The sequence below is a fragment of the Amblyomma mixtum genome, chromosome 6 (genome assembly GCF_055824585.1).
Source record: "Amblyomma mixtum isolate Tamu chromosome 6, ASM5582458v1, whole genome shotgun sequence".
In the NCBI taxonomy this organism is placed as follows: Eukaryota; Metazoa; Arthropoda; class Arachnida; order Ixodida; family Ixodidae; genus Amblyomma; species Amblyomma mixtum.
Window position 1 is genome coordinate 31,613,264 of NC_143017.1, and position 20,859 is coordinate 31,634,122.

A 20,859-nucleotide genomic window follows, 5' to 3' on the forward strand; every position below is an offset into this window, starting at 1 on the left:
GCATATCGTTATCATGCTTTTTTTAGCGTTTACAGTGTTACCGGACGCCGGACTTTCCGGTTAGCGTTGCTCACAGCAGTGCCGCCTCTTAATTCCATTTCTGGGTTGACATGTTCTTTCCGGGGCGGTGTCGTGGAGGCTGAGGGACGCTATTTCATCTGAGTGCTTAGCGGAAGGACGGCCTCTACAACCTCGGGGTTCACCACACCACCTCGTTCGCTATAACCGAGTGGTGTGGCCAGAGTTGCTCTCTGTATCTGCGACGAATTTCCGTTGCCCTTATGCATATTTTCATAGTAGCACCACACCCGCTCGCAATAAGCGAGCGTTCGTTATATCTGCGGCCATTAAAGTGGGCTCCACTGTACATCCGCTGACTTTGCTTTAATACACCAGCATCAAGAAAGTCTAGGTAAGGCTGTATATGTATGGGTATAGGAAGTAATGCCCGATCGCAACATTTGTCATCTGCCTTGTAGAGAGGCCGTACAGGTAAGCAAAAGCGAAGAGTGAGAAAACCGAATGAATCAGCACTCGCGAGCATGTCCAGAAAAGACAGACGAGCACTTAGTCACCTATTAAGCACAGCTGCCAGAAAGGAGTTGTTTGTAGTTTTGAAAATAAATGCCTGAAACAAGTTGGTGGACAAATGGTGCACGCCAGATTAACCACTCTTTATCACTCTATCAAGGGTGCAAAAAATTCTGTTGACGAAAAGGTTGCCTTTCATAGCGCGCCAGGAAAGTCCCAAACATTCTATCGCAAACAAATTTCTTACTTTACTATAGTGAGATGCCACGATTAGCTGAGTTTTTGAAGCTACTGAGCTATAGGGGCTCGGGATATATAACGTTAGTCCCAAAGGCGATGTCGAATAGGTGATTTAAATAAAATATGTTTGGTAAGTTCTGGATGTTAGGGAGAGCCAGTGCTCCCACGAGGCTCTCGTTGGGTGGGGGATGGGCGGTTGAGGGATTCTCGAACAATTTCTTACCATGTAGTAAAGGAGGGGGAGGGGGGGGGGAGTAGTGCGCGGGCACGTAGAGGGCACGTGCGGCGGAAATTTTGGTGCCCCGTGAGTACACGGCGTACGAGAAAGTCCCAACTGACTAAAGCTTCAAGGGAGACTCATTACTCGCGCTACGGGGTCACCCAAACTGCTGAAGCAGGAGGGTCTTGTAGATGAAAAATCCATCGGCTTTTCGTCCTACACCTCATGAGGTGGATTACACCGTATATAAAAGCCGATTTCCATTAATTTTGAGTTCATTTCATTTTGCGGCTCTTGCCGTAAATTCGTCTTTTTGCTGCGGACAATAAATAAAATAGGTAAAGTGAGAACATCTCACATTAAACAATTTTTTCATGCTCAAGTTACGCAGTAAACACGACAAAAGGAAGACGGGAGACGACGCGAGCGCTGACTAACAGCTGGTTATTTTATTCTGGGAAAAGCATATAAAGGCGCAGGACACAGGAAACAATCCCAAAAAACAGAACAAAGGTTAAAACTTAAAAACCATACTGCGCATGCACATCACATCCTGACGTCTTTTTAACGAAATTGGAAGAGTATCTTCCACAGCAGACGGCACTCCCCTATATCCTGGACCTCACACAGTTGCCAAGAAAGCCTGGCTCCTTATCTACGAAATTGATGATGGATGGTGAAGCAACACACTCATCGGCTTCCTTCCTGATCCCATTGGCCTCGACCAACTCCCTACAAATGCAAACAGGGTTATTAAACAGGACACTTGTCTTATCTACTGGCGCAAGCAATCGTTGCACTCGCTGCAATGCAAAGCCAAGTTGTACGACACCGCTACTTTTTTCGCCCATCTGTGATGTTCGAACAATTGCTTCCCGAATTAGACAGACAAGTCTCCTGTTTAATCACCCTGATCGAATTTGTAGGGAGTTGGTCGAGGCCTTTATGATCAGGAAGAAAGCAGATGAGCGTGTTGCTTCACCATCCATCAATTTCATAGATAAGGAGCCAGGCTTTCTTGGCAACTGTGTGAGGTCCAGGAGATAGGGGAGCGCCGTCTACTATAGAATATAGTCTTCGAATTTCGTTGAAAAAGATGTCATGACTCGACTATGATGTGCATGCGCAGTGTGGTTTTTTTAGTTTTAATCTTTGCTCTTCTGTTTTTGGATTGTTCACGGTGTCCTGCGCCTTAATATACGTTTCCGAGAATGTAATAACCAGTTGTTAGTCAGCGTCTGTGTAGTCTCCAGACTTCCTTTTGTCCTTTTTCATGAACCCTTTTCAACTAGCCCAGTTTTATGTTCTCGTAAACAAATTTTTGGATTTTTTATTTTGTACAGCGATGTGCAAGAGAAAAGAAAACGCATAGCAAGGTTGGCTAAAACCGATCGGCGTTATAATTTTTTTTGTCCTGAACCCGTTTGAACCCGTTTGAACCGGTTCGAGACGGTCCGAACCGGTTCGAACCGGAACGGAATGGCCCTCTTGAGCCGAACCCGGAACTGAACCCGAAAGGCGTGAACCCGAACCCGAACCGAACCCGAAAAAATGCCGGTTCGACACCCTGGTTCTACCTGAGCGGGTTTGTGCGCTCGCTCCGCTCAGCGAGCTAGCGGGAGCTCTACTGCGCATTCACGAAACGCTCAGGCGGGAGCACGCGAGCGGGACAGCTCCTCGGCCCCGCTCCCGCGCGAGCAAGCGGATCCAGGAGCGGCGCGACGAGCGGGCCTCGCGCAAAGCTGTCTGGTCTCGCGCTAGCCGACCCAAACGTAAACATTCAACATGGCAGCCGACAGCGCTACTTCTCTGACAACAGGAGCGGGTCTTGCAGGGCACTTTTCGGCACGGCGAACAGGTTGCAGGCGGTGTCGGATAACTTGTGAGAGCAACTCGATCGCGCTCGACGCTGGCACGCATAGAGGATGAATACGCTCGCTAGGCAACGCTACAAATGCGTAGACGCGCACGCTGCGAGGGATGGCTTGCGTGGTCTTGACTTGGCTCTCGCAGTGGCAGATAAAATTGGTACATTGGTTTTTTGGGGAAAGGAAATGGCGCAGTATCTGTTTCGCATATCTCGGCGGACACCTGAACCGCACCGTAAGGGAAGGGAGGAAGGTGGGACTGAAAGACTTTTCAATTTTTCGTAATACGAAAACTTCACTCCAAAGCACCCCTGTTGCCAAAAAGCATGCAGCAAACGTTAACAGCTATTATTCATTTATTCACACTTAAATCAGAGAGGCTTACTTACGACTATTTTCTGGTAAGTCCAGATACCACCACTAGGAGGCGCAACGAGCCGCCTTGCTTGAGCGGACGGGGAAGACCGTGAGGAGCCGCAGCGCTAAAACTCTACTGGTGCGCGACGCTCCGCTGTGGCTCCGCTGGGAACTGCGTGTGGAGCGGACAGTAAACCCGCTCTGCTGAAACTCTCTAAGGAAGAAGAAGAGTGCTTGAGCTCAGAGAGCATCCTGACCACTGCACTCATATTCATTGCGCTCTATGCAGTGTGGAGTTTCACTGATTTAAAACGGTGTACCCACACAGGCGAATCATGCAGCGCGGTTTTGATGGCTACTTTGGATTGCTACGTGGGGTAAAACATCACAAAGCAACTCCGTCTATCCGGGACGCCATATAGTGGAGGGCTGACCTACCTTGGTGGCTGTTTTGGTGGTGCTGGTGTGTTCGTTGTAGGCATAGCATCCAGGCAATGCGCACAGTTCTGCGAATTGTTTCTATTTCGTTTTGCCCCAAAGCTGTCAAAGATATGTATGTATGCGTGTATGAGTGTGCATGCATGTATGTATGTGTGTGTGTGTATGTATATGTATGTATGTATGTATGTATGTATGTATGTATGTATGTATGTATGTATGTATATGTATGTATGTATATGTATGTGTGTATGTATGTATGTGTGTATGTATGTATGTATGTATGTATGTATGTATGTATGTATGTATGTATGTGTATGTATGTATGTATGTATGTATGTATGTATGTATGTATGTATGTATGTATGTATGTATGTATGTACGTATGTACGTATGTACGTATGTACGTATGTACGTATGTACGTATGTATGTATGTATGTATGTATGTATGTATGTATCACCGGGGCCTCACGTCGCTTTGCGCAAAGGCTTTCTATAATGCGCGAAGCAGAACACGGTCGTCGCTCTTTTCACAGTTCTCTTTTACAACTGCCTTTGCAGGAGTGTGAAAATGTTCCAGGCTGAAAATGAACCTCGCAGTCTACATGTATTTCCAAGCTGCTTGTCTGCGCGAGGAATGGCTCTAGCCAATTTTTGAATCCGGATGTGGACATGTGGTGGGGAAAAATGAAGTGCCGCTTTTCTGTGACGTCCTGTAAAATCGAAAACAAGGTAGGTTGATATACTGGCTGAGCGCCTGCGCATATTAACACATGATTAAACAATGAGCTCGAGAGCAACAGAATATTTACAAGATATCATGTGCCCGTGTTGACCTAAAGCGAGCGGCCAGCTGTGGCCGATCGTGCTCCTCGTCGCAGCGTCTCAATCTCTCTCCTCTGATAGACGCCTGAACGTGCTTACAAAGCTCACAAATGGACGACACACAAAAAATTGGCAGTGGCTTAGCTCAGCTATGCCAGGATGTACAGCCCCCGACAAAAGTATACAGCCCAAGGGGTTTGCTTCTAAGCTGTTTAGAGGGGCCTCCTAGCAGGTCTAACAGTCCAAAGGTTGGGAAAATTAAGGACGCATAGCCATTCCTGTTTCGAGAGGTTACGGTCGCTGAAGATGCATAACGAGGCATGCAGTATGCCTCACAAGCAAACCCCTTGGGCTGTATACTTTTGACGGGGGCTGTACGTAGCGAAAGGTACGCTATATCCCTGGTTACGTCCAGTTGCTTTGCTTATTGTCACGGCTACGTATTAGACATTAAAGAAGAGACATGTGGTGAAGGCGGCACATGTTATTAACATGTATTGACTGCCAGAAAGAAGGCCCGATGATCCGTAAATTAACACGCGGCCGTTTCGATGGTCTCTCGGTCGGAGGCGAGCGGCGCGACGCCCATCAGCTGCGCGGCTGTGACGTCACTCTGCTCCTCTCGCATGCGCACAAGTGGCGCCGAAAGCCCACGGCGAAACGGCGAGAATGCGGGTAATGAGCTCTCGCTACAAAACAAACCTCTCAACAGCGCGCGCGGAAAAAACGTCAAATAGCCGGAGCACTTGCCCCGGGCAAGGGGCGCAACCTTTGCCCGCAGCGCCACCTAGGAACGAGTCGAGCTTCAATAGGGAGCGTCTGAACATAGGACCAACCGAACTCGGACGTTCGGATTTCTGGCGGGCATTTTGTTTTGTACCCAGACAGCCCCCGGACATCCGCAGGAACTTTTAATTCAAGGCAGCTGTGGATGACGCGTGGTTGGTCCGCGTGCAGTGCGGAAACAGATTTACGAACAGCAGCTTGGGGCAGCAGCTGAAATGTTGTAGAGAATTTTTAAAGTAAACTTTGCTAATTGTTATTCAAAATGCCGAAAGAAAAATTAAACAACTTGCTCGCAACTTTCGCAAAAACGGTGCGGCAACCCTGCAGTTGCTGGGCACAGTTACCGTGACAGCACGCCACTATAATAAATTAACAGTTAACGGTGTCATTTAAGCTGCTAAACCCTTCCGAAGAGGCAAGGATCAAGGAGAGCAAAATAGAGTGCTGCAGCACAGCGCTACCACCTGCACAGATAGAGAGAAATAGAGAGAGAGAGAGAGATAAAAAGGAAGAGGAAAGGCAGGGATATTAACTAGAAGGGTGTTCTGGTTGGCTACCCTGCACTGGGGAAGGGTGATGACGGGATTGAGAAGGGAAAAAGAGAAGGGGCTAGAAGTACAGTGACAGTTTGTATCTCAATCCAGTCGCTCTCAGGAATAGCGTTGTAGGCCTTAAGGCCACTCACTGCAAATCACAAAATAACCTTCACCCAGATACTACTTCCTCCTCTTTATGCATCCACTGTTGAGATCGGAGAACACGGGCCGGGGAGGAATTACCACCAGACGTGAGTCATCGTCAACCAAAGATGCGACGAGGACTGGCGCCCCGATTACGACGTCCTTTATTGGACATGTTTCGGTTTTCCTGTAAATGTCCGCATTCGGACTTACTTAATCGAACGTTCGCCAGGCGTTCTGACCATGTCTGGTGTTATTCGGAATTAAAAGTTCTCAGCGTTTTCTTCCATCGGGTCTCAAGCAAGATTGCCGCCAAAGTGTACTCCTTCGAGAAAATCTTTCACGCTAAGTGACATAACCTGAACCCTTAACGTGAAAGCGTAGTTAAGACAAGTCGGCTAAAAAACCTTGCTGACGTTTTCACAGGAGGACCTATTCTTGCCTAAACGGACTTGCGAACCAAAGTGTGTCAATTTTGCATGCGGAGTGCAGTAACGCTGCAACCATATCTACAGAAACCACCTCTCCAGTTGTCTAGTAATACATGAACACATATGTTAACAATACACCCTGTCGATCACCACACAGTGCTTGACTTTTTCATAATGCCACAATAAATAGTATTCATAGCTTGTATAAATACCGACTGAGCGTGAAATTGAGGTCAGAAATAAAACACAGCCTCAGTAGTTTGCAAGCTCTTGGAAATTTGCAAGAAAATTCGCCACGTTTCTCAGCAAGCTAGGCAAAAAGTTAGTTAGTTCGTACTCCTCATCTTAATACTCCATAACAGCGTCTATTCTACACGTTACCCTCTCTTTTTAACGGCTACACATTAGATGGCTTCATTTTATTCTGTTATTCCTGCCAGAATCACCGCCTTATGTGTAGGCTTAATTTTGAATTTGCCCTTTCTTTGTGATTGCATGTTATTCCGTATTTTTTATTGTCTTTGGAATTTATGTTTGTTGGAAATGCAATATTTACCCCAGTGATGTTGTATTTTACTTACTGTGCCAGTTTTGTGCATAGTTTGGATGTATTGCTTCCCCCAAAATAAACAAACTGGAGGCAGTGGGCTTGTCGAGCTGCCGGCGAGCAGCTTTTTTCCCGCATATACATTATTATTATTAAAAGTACTATTATTAAAGTGCTTGGCGGTAGATTAGTTCAGTCTTGTCTCGATCAAATAGACATACGTGCTCCAAACTGCAATCTTTCTTCAGCGGTCATTACTCAACGCCTAGCCGATCATTACTTTACCGTTTGCCGATTCCTTGACCGTACTAATTGCAAGACTCTAGGGCCGTCATCTTCTAACGTCGCTCAAAACGACTTGCGTAGCTATAGTCGATCAACACAAATTAGACAATCTAATTAGAAACTTTGACTGGTCGGCATTATGTAGGTCTAATCCCCCCGATTTAGTTTATTCTTTATTCTGCCAACAATTAAAGATGTTTGAACAAGCTTCGAAGCGGGTCATCCGCAAAAACCAAAGACGTAATTATAGCTGGTTTAATGCACCAATTATGAAGGCAATTTTATACAGGGACTGGTTATGGAAGCGGTGTAAACGCGCCCCTTAAAAATCATGAACTGCGCAGCGACTACAGAGCCGCAAGAAATAGAGCTGTTGCGCTTATTCGTTCCGCTAAGCGGCATTATTACCGTGAGCAATTTAAACTAGCTGCCAAAAACCCCGCCAAAACCTGGTCACTGATTAACAATTTAAGAGGCGTGGACAGAAATGAGTCGTCTATTAATGATATTTTTTCAGGTAGTCCTCAAGAAACAGCTGAATTATTCAACAAGCACTTCGTGAGTGTATCTCAGCCCAATTCATACTTGCCACAAGATAGATGTTCATTGACATGTACCATATCTGCGTCCGCCTTTTTACCTAAATTGTCAGCAGTAGACCTGGCGCGCATAATCATCAGCTTCAAACGTAACAAACCACCTGGTCTTGATGGCATTGCAGCGTCTCTACTTCAGAGAAATTATGCAAGTCTTGAGAATATCCTTCTTTTTATCCTTAACGGATTCTTAGAGACTGCCGCAATACCCAAGATGTTAAAAACAGCGATTGTGAGACCAATACACAAAGGTGGCAAGAGAGAGAACCTTGAAAATTATAGACCAATATCCGTTTTGCCAGTACTTTCCCAAATTTTAGAAAAATTTATTCTAGAGTGCATGACTTCTTTTGTGAAAAAATTTTCTATTCTGTCTGACCGTCAGTTTGGTTTCATCGAAGGTCGTGGAACGCTTTCACTTATCGAAGAATTTGCAGATGAATTGTATGCATCTTTTGATCAAAATCTGTTTGCATGTGGCTTGTTTCTAGATATCGCCAAGGCATTCGACACTGTAAATCATAAAATTTTGTTGCAAAAATTATACCTGCTTGGATTTAGGGGCCCGTTTCATGACCTATTGAGAAGTTATTTAGAACATCGCTCACAAGTCGTAGCCCTTGATTGCACCACAGCCGTTAGCAGCCGTCAGATGTTGGGGGCTGGGGTTCCTCAAGGATCTATCTTATCACCATTGCTTTTCAATTTATTTATCAATGACTTCGCCTCAGCAGTAACAAATGCCTTGGTCTTTCAGTACGCCGATGATACGGTTTTACTTACGAAGCATATTTCCTACAAAAGTGCCGTTGCTTTACTGCAAGAAAATATCTGTATCGCAATGAACTGGTTTTCCATGAATGGTCTTTTGGTAAAGCAACAAAAAACAAAACTGGTTTGTTTTAGAAACCCATTGAAGACAACAGTACTGAGTGAATCGGTTTTTTTGCACTCCCACAATGATAAAGATTGCCATTGTACTCCTGTTGAAAAGGCTGATTGCATAAAATATCTGGGGATTTACTTTGATAGCGACCTCTCATGGCATAGTCACATGGCTTACGTTTGTGGCAGATTGCGTAGAACGGCATGGCTACTGTTCACAGTTAAATCTTTCCTACCTTTATCGGTAAAAAAGGCAATCATGCATGCACTTGCATACAGTGTTATTAGATATGGCATCACACTGTTTGCACACTCTTCGCAAACGTGGCATGATCGGGTAGACGCTCTTCTAAAATATATGTTGAAAAGTACCGCCTGTGAACATTCCTTTCCCCCTCATGTAAACTTATTTAATTTTCTTGGTCTTCCGTCCTTTGAAACTTTATATAAGCACACTGTTATTCTTCTGCACTTTTGGAATCCTGCTTTCAAGACGAGAGCAGTTTCTGATAGAGCACTACGGAATTGTCAACGCTACACGGTCGCCAGATACGCAACCAGATATGGCAAAGCAAGACGATGTGTATATGTCCCTACAATCTTCAATACGCTTCCTGATCAGGTGTTGACCGCTACATCTAAAGCCACCGTAAAACAAATGCTCAAATCTGTGAAGTTTTAATTCTAAATTGATGCAAGAAACTAGTAAATTCCAATGTGATTTTTTTTTCATCTCTTTTATACAATGTATCTTCCTTAGTATTTGTATTTCAGTGTTTGTGCACTTACCCTGATATTTTATTGCCTTTACTTTTCGCTCGCCGATTTTGCCGGGCCTAGTCCTGCAAGCCTCCCTTGGCTTTGACAGGCCCGAGTTTGTATGTATCACCATGTGTTGTGGCAATAAAATTATTATTATTATTATTATTATTATTATTATTATTATTATTATTATTATTATTATTATTATTATTATTATTATTATTATTATTATTATTATTATTATTATTATTATTATTATTGCTCACTTTTCTGTCTAATCAATATGACCCAGCGCTTGAGCAGGTGAAAGCCAGTAATGAGCTGCCAGCAGCACACAAGGCAGAAACAGCCACTCTGAAAGTGACGGTGTAGGCACGGGCAGAGGAACTACTCTCATTACGTGAAGCTCAGAACGACAAAGAAAAGTATAGAAGAAAATGTAATCTCGAGATTTAAGCATTGCCACAAGAGGACAGTCAGAACTTGGGGGAAACCCTGACCGAGCTTCCTCGAAATCTTGACCTGAACTTCTCGAGTGCAGACATTGATGCAGTCCACCGGTTGCCTAGCAAAGAAACAAACCAAACTGTGCTTATCCGCTGCTCGACTGCGGCGGCGGAAAAGGCATGGTTTGAGGCGTAGAAAAAACTGCAGCTTCTGTGTTAGACTGGCGCTGACCTGAACTTTTTCTTCAATGACAATCTAACCAAGACGAATCGTGATTTTTTTGGCACGCGCGCAAGGTGGCGAAAGAAAAAGGATTCAAATTGTGTTTGGTGAAAGGCGAGAAAATCTTCGCCAAAAAAGATGAAAATGCCTGCTTCATTCGTGTGAACCGACAATCTGACATTAAAAGAATTACTTAAGCAACATGTCAGCAACCTTCAGTGGATTATCTGATTTTACCTCGCTCGAGAAATCTTTTGGGTACAAGTCACCACGGGATTTTACGCTTGTGAACATAAACGTCAGGCGTCTACATAAATACGGAGCGGAATTAAAAGCTGTAGCTGAATCTCTGGTTGATTTTGTAGGTGCTTTTGTGGTCACGGAAAGCAATATATGTGTCAAAAGATTTCGTGCATGCGTTTTCTTTAACTGGGTACAAGGCTCACAGCATATACACGACCGAACCATAGAGGACTCATTTTTGTAAGTTCATTGCTATTTTTGTGCGTTCTAAATACGATAGTTCACCACTCACTCGGCATTGTGTTCATCCATGCGGAATGCCTGGCCAGTAAAAATAATTGTATAAATTATGAACTGTTATTGTAAGCTGTGCACCGACCCTCACGCAACAGTGCTGCTCGCTTTTTGTTGGAACTGCATGATGTATCGATGAACTGGTTAATAGTGTATCAAGTTTGCCTGGCAGGTTATTTCAATATTAATATCATGTGACAAACAATTGCAGCTGTATCGGATTATTTATCTTTTTTTGGTATCTTGGGGTTTTATTTGAACAGCTGTTGCCCCGACAAAAAGACGAAATCTTGAACGGCCGTCTAGTGACGTCGTGGTTAGATCATATAGCGGTTCGAACGCCTAATCATTACCTCATTTTCAGTGTTGTTACTCAAAGATTACTTGATCACTGCTTTGTTGCTTCTCGGTATCACTAAGCGTGTCGCTTCCTGGAACGCAACATGCAAGTGAAAAGTTTGGAACGACTTCAGAAATGCAGACCGCATTTGTTGACCAACGGAAGATTGATAGTCTTATGCATTTTGCCTGGTCGTCTTTGACGGTAGACTCCCGCACAAAGTATACAATCAATCAATCAATCAATCAATCACTTTATTTCAGTTTTTTTTTACAAAAACTGAGGGCGGCAAGAAAAAAGCAGTCATTACGACCGCTTGACAAGCCTCGCCACCCCTACAAAGAGGCAGTTTGGTAGCGACTATGATGGCTACTTCATACACTGGTAACAACGCAAGGTACACGGAAAGACAAGGCATGTAAATATATGCATAAAAGGAAACATTTTTTTTTAAAATACGTGCATAAAAAGAGACTTTTTTTTTTTTTTTTAAATACATCCATGAAAGACTTTGTTTTCATTTTGCATGGACAAGTAGTAATTCCGCACAACAGAATAAAGGTTTTACACAACATTTACGGTTCAATGCAATAGAATTCTATACATGGGTACGCATACTGTGGGACCTAGCTTGCAAACACATTTCGAATAGCCGAGACAGACATGCTGAGCAACATGTCATAAAAGGGCGTGTTCAAGTATTTGGGAAGAATGTATTTTAGTGTGGAAAAACCATAGTTTGTTCTGCATCGTGGTAATGAATAGATGATACGCTGTCGTGTCATATACGGTGTCTGATGTAGTGTAAGTGTCACAATGCTAGAAAGAAATGTGTCGTCTTCGGCTATTATTTTTTTATAGAAGGATGCAAACCTGTAATCGAACATTCTTGTTACGGGTATCATTCTGTATTGCTGGTAGATAGGACGTGTCGGAGCATCATACGGTACATTAGCAATTACGCGAAGTATTCTTTTTTGCAGTACTAGAAGCTTCTGGATGTTAGATGCTGTGGTTTGTCCCCATACAAGGAAGCAATACGATACATAAGAATAAAAGAACGCATAGTACAGATTCAGCTTAGTTTTGGCGGGTAAAATATGTTTATTCCGCGAAATTATCCCAATATATCTGGAAAGGGATAGGCACACTTTGCTTACATGAGCGTCCCACGACATAGTAGCAGTAAATACCACTCCGAGTAATGTGAAGGTTTCCACGTACTCAATGGGGGCTTTGTCGAAATAGAGTGGTGGCACACTGTCTATATGCTGCCCCTTCGGATGGAACAATAAAGCTTTAGTTTTTAGTTTGTTTATTTTTAATGAGTTCAAAGATGACCACTCAGATAATGATGACAAAACTGTATTTGCGGTGCTAGTTAGTTCTTTGATGTCAGGTGAGGACAAAAATAGACTGGTGTCGTCAGCATATATGATGCATTTAACTAAGTTACTGATGTTGCATACGTCATTAATATATATGTTGAATAGGAGCGGCCCCAGAAGGCTGCCCTGGGGCACGCCGTTTGTGATTGCTAACAAGTCCGAAGAGCAGTGATTTAAAGCAACATACTGGCGACGAGCACTGAAATACGATTGAATGAGACAGAGGGCGTGGCCACGTATACCGTAGTGGTCGAGTTTTTTAAACAGAGTTTCGTGATTCAGTGTATCGAATGCTTTGCTAAAGTCTACAAAGACGCCTAAGGTGAGGTGTTGAGCTTCGAAGTTATTTAATATGTATTCTTTTTGATCAAGCAGAGCATGCTCAGTTGATCTATGCTTTGTGAATCCATACTGACACTTGGCTATTACACAGTGCTTCTGTAGGAAATTGTAGTAACGTCGATGCATTATTCGCTCTAGCCCCTTGGAGAAAAAAGGTAGTACAGATATTGGCCTGTAATTTCCTAGAACGATAGCTTTTGTGAGCGTCTAGATCAGTTCGAACGGTCCCGTATATATGCCAGAAATAATAAATTCAAAAAGAACTGCACTAGGATCAATTCCGATATTAGGCAAGCCATATCGCACAGAGATGGGCTTTGGAAAAAATGCGAATGTTCCCCAAATAATAAAGCCCTCCACTTAGGTTATAAAATTGCTAGAAACAAGGTTGTCGCTTTTCGAGCTGGAAAACCCCGCTATTTCTTAAATAAATTTAATGAAGTATCCAAAAGTGCTGGCAAAACCCCGTCACGGATAAATGATCTCAAAGGAAAATCTGACTCCGCAAAATCTGTTCTGGAAGTTTTTCACCAGAAACGGTAGTGAAACAGCGAATATGTTTATTCTTTTCTTCTGTCGGACTTTAGAAGAGGCGTAAGCTAGGCCTCGGCAAGACCTGACTCTCGGGGATGCTTTGACAGCTTCCGCTTTTCTGCATCGGCTTTCAAAATCTGACCTCATCTGGATCATTCTCTGTTTTCAAACGAACAAACCACCTGGAGTAGATGGAATATCTGTTTGCATGCTGTGAAGAAACTTTGAGGCGCTTCCAGATATTGTACTTTTTGTGCTAAATGCTTTCCTAGACACTCCTATTATACCAAAAAATCTAACAACCGCTTTGACTAAACCATTGCATAAATCTGGAAAGAAAACATCCCTGTCGGTCCATCATCCATGTTCGCGTCTAAACTTTATTCCAGCCACCTCAGAATTGAATATTTCTGTCGGTCTTGCACCCTTGCAACACTTCCTTCTTGTTTATATCTTTGTACATGTCCGCCCCCTCTAGCTTGCCTTTTGAAGCATGTCTTGCTGCTGGTATTTGCGCTTCTGAGCGCATCTCCCTCCATTGTTGTAAAAGAGCCCTACTATCAGCTCTACCCACGGCGACCACTGTTTTCTCGGCTAATATACAACGCTCCATCACTGGAAGTGTTCGTTGTAAATCTTTAAGTGCACGACAGCATATCTTAATGTCTGAATCGACTCATTGTTCTGCAACCGCAATCGTCAGCTCTACATATGTTTTCTGACTTTTGTGTGATACGGCGCACTTTCGTAGACCGTATTCTCAAATATATGGGATAATCTGAGTCGCTAAGTGGGCTGGGCTACAGTACTTCTAAACGCGAAATTTTTGGGACCATTCTTTAAGGGTGTATTAAAGCCGAAAAGCTTCTAAATTTCATTTCATATGTAGCCACAAGTCTCACATTGCAAAACGTGCTGCTCCAATGGGGAAGGAATTATAGCTACGCGGAGAAACGAACAACACGTTTTATTTACTTCCTGAGCTCTTTCATCCGGCGCTATTTGTGGTCATGAAGCCTTCGCAAGCACGGTCAAAAAAGTGTTTCAACGATTACAACATTTTCATAAGTGTTCTGCACTTCTGCGTCGAGTCCATAAACCCTTTTCGGGTAGCTCCTCGGGGTCAATCGCTATGGTAAAGGAATGACTTTTATACAGTTAACATTGCTTCTTGCCTTTCCGGACAGCCAAGTGACTCAGTGGTTATGACGCTCGGGTGCTGGCTCGATAGACGCGGGTTCGATCACGGCCGGGTGCGGTCGAATTTCGATGGAAGCTAAATTCTAGAGGCCCGTGTACTGTGCGATGTCAGTGCACGTAAAGAACCCCAGGTGGTCTAAATTTCCGGAGCCCTTCACTACGGCGTCCCTCGTAGCCTGAGTCGCTTTAGGCACCGACAAATCAAACCAGATGTGTAAAGCCCCTCGGACCTCGCTGGGGAAGAGGAAAAAAAGAGTACTAAAGAAGAAAACTTTGTCTGAGCGCCATTCTCAAACGCGGACTCGTGGCGTAAGCCCTTAGTGTTTTCTAGTTTTTATCAATTCTATCAGTTTTAATTTTCTGCGCACCCTTCAGGCGCAGTACCACTCGCATTTCCTGTATTTCCGCCTCTCTTTTTACGATTTGCTGCCTTCTAAAGCGCTGGATGAAAATGGCGCAAGCAGCGCGCAATACTGCATTCGTGGCCGCCTTGCCACAAGGAGACAAAAGGCTATGCAGAATCGTTTCTGCCCGCTGACATCACCAGCTATACTAGATTTAAAAGGCGACCACTCGTCCATTGACATCTTTCTAGCGCTTGCAAGACACCTTGCCACCCCTCCCCTTCCCTCAATTTCAGCCTTCTCTTCTACCGGTCGTGCCTGCCTGCCCGCCTCATTATCATTTGCTCGAACGTCCAACTTCGCTCAGTGTGCCACGTGACAAGTGGTCGACGCCACGCTCTCCAAGCCACCGAGCGCGCGTGCGGGCAGGAGTCCGTAGGCACGCGCCGTTTCTCGGCCGTGACGCGACCGTTCTGCGCATCGATGCCGTTTTGTTGTCGTGTACGGGTGCGCGCGCGCGCACCAAGACTTGACCCAATTTGAAGCGAAACCGTCTCCCGCAGGCCGAGGTCGTTCGTGTTCTGGCCCGACGGCAACGCGTCCCCCCTCGCCGCCCCTCCCCCACCTCTTTTGGAAGTGCACATACACATACTCTCACCTACGCGGCGTCCTCTCCTCCATTTCTCTGTGGTTGATCGGGCACCCCCGTGGGGTGTCGAAGGTGATGCCTTGTCATGCCATAGATGCCGGCAGGACCAGTCAGTCAAGAGAGAGGGTGCAATCCACTCAGGTTTGAGTGCCACGCACGCCTGTTTCGGGCGGAACGCGCAGAGACACTGCAGCCTACGCTAAATAGACGAGCTAAATTCAAGAGACAAGAAATTCAAGAGACAAGCGAGAAGATTGCCGTACACTAAAGTCCGTGGAGTCACTCCGCTTATTCTCGCTGCCTCAGGAGACAGGCGACGCGTTTTTGGGTCGAAAAAGAAGCGAAACCACAATCAGCGGCGCTGACCAAAACAAGGGCGAAGAAGGCGGGTGCAAGAGCTCCCCTGTTCTGCCCTTGTTCGAGGCTGTTCGTCTTGTGCGGTTTGACAAAGGCAGGTGCCGTGCCCTGAGAGGAGGACTGGCCGTGGGCGTTGATGCGTGAATCACTGACCTCTCGGTCGCAGCGGCACAGAAGCGCCACGGGAGCTGATCTTTCTTCTTTGAAATGGAAAATATGAGACACGAGGCAGAAGCGTTGATGACGCTTGTTTGGCTTCGCTGTCCGAGCTCTGTCCGTCTGTTTGGTCTCCTCGGTAGACGATCAGAGAAGGCTGAGGGTGCGCCAACGCATTACTGGGAAGTAGTGTTCGGTCGGTGTGCCTTCAAGGTCGCCCGGTTGTTAATTGGCATTCTTATTGTGGGAAGAAAACGTGCCCAAAAAAGTCTGCAGAGAACTTGAGTTCAGAGTGACGCGCTGCGAATCATAATACCTGGATCACATTGCTAGAGGAAGATGAAATCAGTGGGCCGAGTTTTTATGTGATGAAATACAAAAACCACAATTTAAGGTCTTCCTTCATACATGCAGCTCGAAAATGGGGAAGACAAGCGGTATATCTGTGATTCAAGGGTCTGGCTAAAAATAGGGATAAAGAGGAGGGGGGGGGGGGGGAGAGCTTGTAGCCGATTTTATTATCATTGCCATTATCATTCCCCAGCTCATGTCACTACGTGGCAACGGCCCCCTGTCCTCCTCGCACCCCTCTTTTCGATTTGCAGGTGACCCTCTCCCGAGGCAGCCGGGCCTAGCTTATTCCACTGCATTTGCTAATCTTCCCTCAGCACCCCAATCTCTCAGCCCGCAAATGTGCTTTCCTTCCTTTAGAGCCCATCGCTTACTCGTACGATTATACCCCTCATTGCACGGCCCCCCCGAGCCAATTTTGTCCTCTTTATTTCTGCCATAATATCAGTAACTTAAGTTTATACTGTAAAAATCACAATGGAAGGATGGGGCAATTAAAACTATTTTCGTTATTTGTGCACAAAATGCACTGCAATTTGGCACAGAATTTTCGTTATTTATGCATGAAACGCAATCAAATTTGGCACAGATATGTAACTCTTTATGCTAACTTCAGAACTGCATTTTATTCTAAGCTTTGGTAGAGTTGCTGAGGAATTACAATTAACACCCTCGTAAAGTGATCTCGGGGGCGTAAATAGTTAGGAAGAAAGTGCGGAAGATATTCATGTAAGCATGTTCTTAAACCCTGTTTTCAGCAATAAAGCAGCAAGTTCTTTTTTAAGGTGCCCAGTTCTTATGAAATGACAAAAGTCTAACTCCAGCATGCATATTTGATGAAAGCATTTCTTACAAATTTAGCTTTCAGAAACTATTCTATGCGTACATAGAAAAATCAAGAGCCTTATCGCACTAATATTGCCTCAGCATTCATGCAGAGAAAACAAAATCATTGTATCGTCATTCCATACGAAATGCCAAAAGTATGAGTGATAGCAGTCGCAGAAAAATTTGGAGGCAGACTTTAGCTCCGCCTAAAAGGTATGACGCGATGGCGCTACAGAGTTAAAGGTGCAGTGAGGAGGTACCTAAACTCGTCTTTTTTGCCGCGGGAACTCGATCTACACGTTCCGAGCATTCTTAGAAACTGAGACATATTGCCCTGCGTGACCGATTTCGCTATTTAAATCTGGTTAACGTCCGGCGCCCGCCTTTTTTTTTTTTTAATTATCCCCGTAAGGTGGGCGGAGTCTACTAACGCGTGGAGTGCCTTTCAGCCAGCTCCGTGGAGACTTTGCTTTCGCTTCATTTTGTTTTTTAGGTTTCCGTGAATAAATAGTTTCATTCGCAGATAATATAGCCGCAAAATAAGCCCGCAGAAATAAAAATACCCGCGGTCTATTTGCTACTACGTATTACTACGTATTACTCCGCCGATGGCAGAGCGGCAAGCCGCCACGGAACTGGGTGAAAGGCACTCCACGCGTTGGTCGACTCCGCCCACCGTACGGGGAGAATTAAAAAAAAAAGGGGGGGGAGCCGGTCGTTAATTCGATTTAATTAGGGAAATCGGTCACACCGGGCAATAAATCGAAGTTTTTAAGAATGCTCGGAACGTGTGGATCATGTTTCCGCGGCAGAAAGACGAGTTCAGATTCCTCTTCACTGCACCTTTAAGCGATGCGCCACTGCCCTGCAATGGAAGGTGCTGCCACCGGTGAGGCTTGTGAGAACCAGGTTCCTCTTCCCGAGCGACCTCTCGCGGCCAGTCATTAATTTAATGGCCACCTGTAACGGCGGTCAATTTTCTCACAATCCGGTTGACAGGTTGTGATGACGCCACAAGGTAACGTGACCTAGGTCGCCCACTAGGTTTCGTCTCCGGGGACTTCCTGGAAGAAAGCGGGTGGGGGGGTCTCTCTTCCTCTCCCTGAAGGCGCCACATTCCACCTGCGTGCTCCGGCAGCGCGACGCCGGACTGAGTTAACGCGATAGCGTCACACACCTCGTTGTCCAGAAAACCCGGTGTCGGCGTTGTCGGCGTCAGCGTTGTAAGGGAAAAATCCCTGGCAGATGGCGCCCAGAGAGCAGCCTAGGAGGCAGTTGGGCCCCCCAGGTCACGTGACCTTGCGGCCTCATCACAACCTGCCCACTGGATTGTGAGCAAACTTCCCCTCGTAGCATGTGGCAGCTAAAGTAATGATTGGTCGCCCGGGAAGAGCAACCTGGACTGAACAAGGTCCACCGCTGGGGGCACCTGCCATCGCAGGCCAGTGGCGCATCGCTTAACCAGGAGGGGTATGAGGACTCACAAGGATCTATGGATGTAGAGTAGAAAATGACCTTCTGCATTTACAGGAATTAATTACGGTATCGCGTCATATCCTTAAGGCGGAGCTTAAATGCCACCTCCAATTTTTTCTTTCATATTTCTTTAAGCAATCCGGAGCCATAAGCGGGATACGCACGCAATTTTCGACGATCGCAGATTATAAAAATGTAATTTTCTGAATTTGCGCTGTATATTGCGCTATAATTTTCTACCACGAGACAGTTGCAGAACCACGGGTTACAAAAAAAAATTAAAAGTAGAAAATTTTTACCAAATTCGCATTCCAAGCATCACAGGTAATCCCCAATATTGGAAATGGATGGTTTCACTCTAGTTCACTGTAGGAACAGCCTTTGCCAATACGCTTCCAATATCGGGCCAGTTACCTGCGCTATTTGGGGTATATTATACGCCACGTCCTCCCTTTAATAATCACAAAATATAGCAAGTCCACTTTCTTTTTCTTCAAAGATACCTGTGGACGCAAATTCTTGAAATGAAATCGCAGGAAGCCAGAAGATGGGGTGCGACTAATATTTCACAAGCTGTTTTTCGCCGTCCGTATTGGTTTCTGTCACCACCAGTAGCGGCATCTGCGTGACGTCACATAAGGCTCACGGGCTTAAAAATCCCTTTCACGAGAAGTTCTTTCCAGCGAACAGCCAGCTACATTTCGAACACAAATCCGCCTGTATAGGTGTAAAAGGTGAGTTAGTTGTCTTCTAGTGCATTCCCTTCTTACTTTTTCTGTTTAGAGTACTATACGTTCCGCATCACCGATGGTTGACTGAAGGGCGCGGGCGCGACATAATTTTTGATCTGCTCGGATTCCACTTTAATCGGATAGTACAGCGGCAAAATATGTCGGTGCTGTTTGCGGGCCAGTTACTGAAAATCATTTTAAAAACAACTTTCGTTTCATGCCTGCCACTGAAACTTTCATTAAAGGCATTCCTATGCGTCGTAGAAACGAATCATATCCTTCATTAGTCTTAAAATTCCCGTCTGTAGCCTTACAGTCTTACAACGGTTCAGCTCATTTTCTTTTGTACACAACTTCTCTGCGCGCTGCATAATCTAACCTCAAGCGTTATATTTTAGCCTCTTCGTCTAAACGACATAGTTGAGCTTCGGAAGAATAGAAACTGTTCTTTTCAGGGAGTTTGGTAACATACTGACCATAACTTCACGATGCCTCTGAAATAAACTGTTGTGCAATGCTATTCTAAAAGTAATTTTTATCTCGTCGGCTACTTCACTACTTCGGTGAGATAAATGTACTCTAATAGCTCTTCCAATGTCTCGCTACCTATCGTAAACTGCTATCCAATTGTCAGGTTATGGAAAATTCCTTTTATTTGTATTAATTATTAAGCCTACTGTCCCACTGTGCCTTACTACGAGCTGAATAAGGGGCTTCAATTCATTCCCTGAATTGTTCGGCAGGGAAGAGCTTGAAGCAAACCAGAAGTTGTTAATGGGTCCTCCATTAGCTCTTTCATAATCTTTTTAGGGTGTATATAGTTAGGCCCTTCGTTTTTGTGTTTTATTTTTCGGGAATTCGGAGGATAAAAAATCAGGCGCAATTTTCCCAGCTCATATTGGAGTGAAAGTCGGGCTATTCAGGAAAGCTGTCCTTTATTTGGATTTTTTTCGGGTCATTTTTGGCAGCACAAAATATCTTTTATAATAATTCATTTTTCTTCTAGGCGTAAGACGCCCTATTTTTTGTCCATTTTTTCATAAGCAGTATGAAAATCGCGAATCCTTGTGAAAAATTGTTTACCAATTAAGATTTCTCTCTTTATCTATAACAAGTATTTCTTCTGGTACGTTGCCAATCTCCTGCAAAGCAATCGCGGGCTGAGCAAGACTACCGCCTGCTATTATTTGCATAGTGGAAAAGCACTCAACATCACAACAACAACTTTAATTGCGCAAGGTCCTTGGACTAGGGTGTCATTAGCCGGCGTAGCGCTTAATACAGTGACTCCGATAAGACGTCTGGTCCGTACCTATGTTTTAGCCTCTTGTGCCTTAAGCACCATTTCGAATTTACCCTCAAATTCATCCGCCTCATAATTACGAGCATTAAAAGAGGAATTAGTTCTCCAGAAGACGCCTATCTAACAGCCAGATATCCATAAACTTTTTTGTGGTGTCCTCGGAACTGGAACTCCACCATTGTCTAGGCGGTTCATTTTCGGG

The 20,859-nt window shown here is 44.8% G+C and overlaps 1 protein-coding gene across 1 annotated transcript; it reads right to left on the reverse strand.

Moving 5' to 3' along the window:
* Nucleotides 1-11,572: 11,572 nt before the first annotated feature.
* LOC149338725 (uncharacterized) lies at nt 11,573-12,213 on the reverse strand. The gene has a single exon (XM_089550345.1). It carries the CDS (start codon nt 12,174-12,176, stop codon nt 11,625-11,627), a length of 552 nt encoding a protein of 183 aa, XP_089406471.1. The 5' UTR covers nt 12,177-12,213; the 3' UTR covers nt 11,573-11,624.
* Between the last annotated feature and the right edge of the window lie 8,646 nt (nt 12,214-20,859).

Excerpts from the sequence above, each read along its gene's own strand:
- LOC149338725 (XM_089550345.1), bottom strand. The coding sequence starts at position 12,176 with ATGTCGTGGGACGCTCATGTAAGCAAAGTGTGCCTATCCCTTTCCAGA.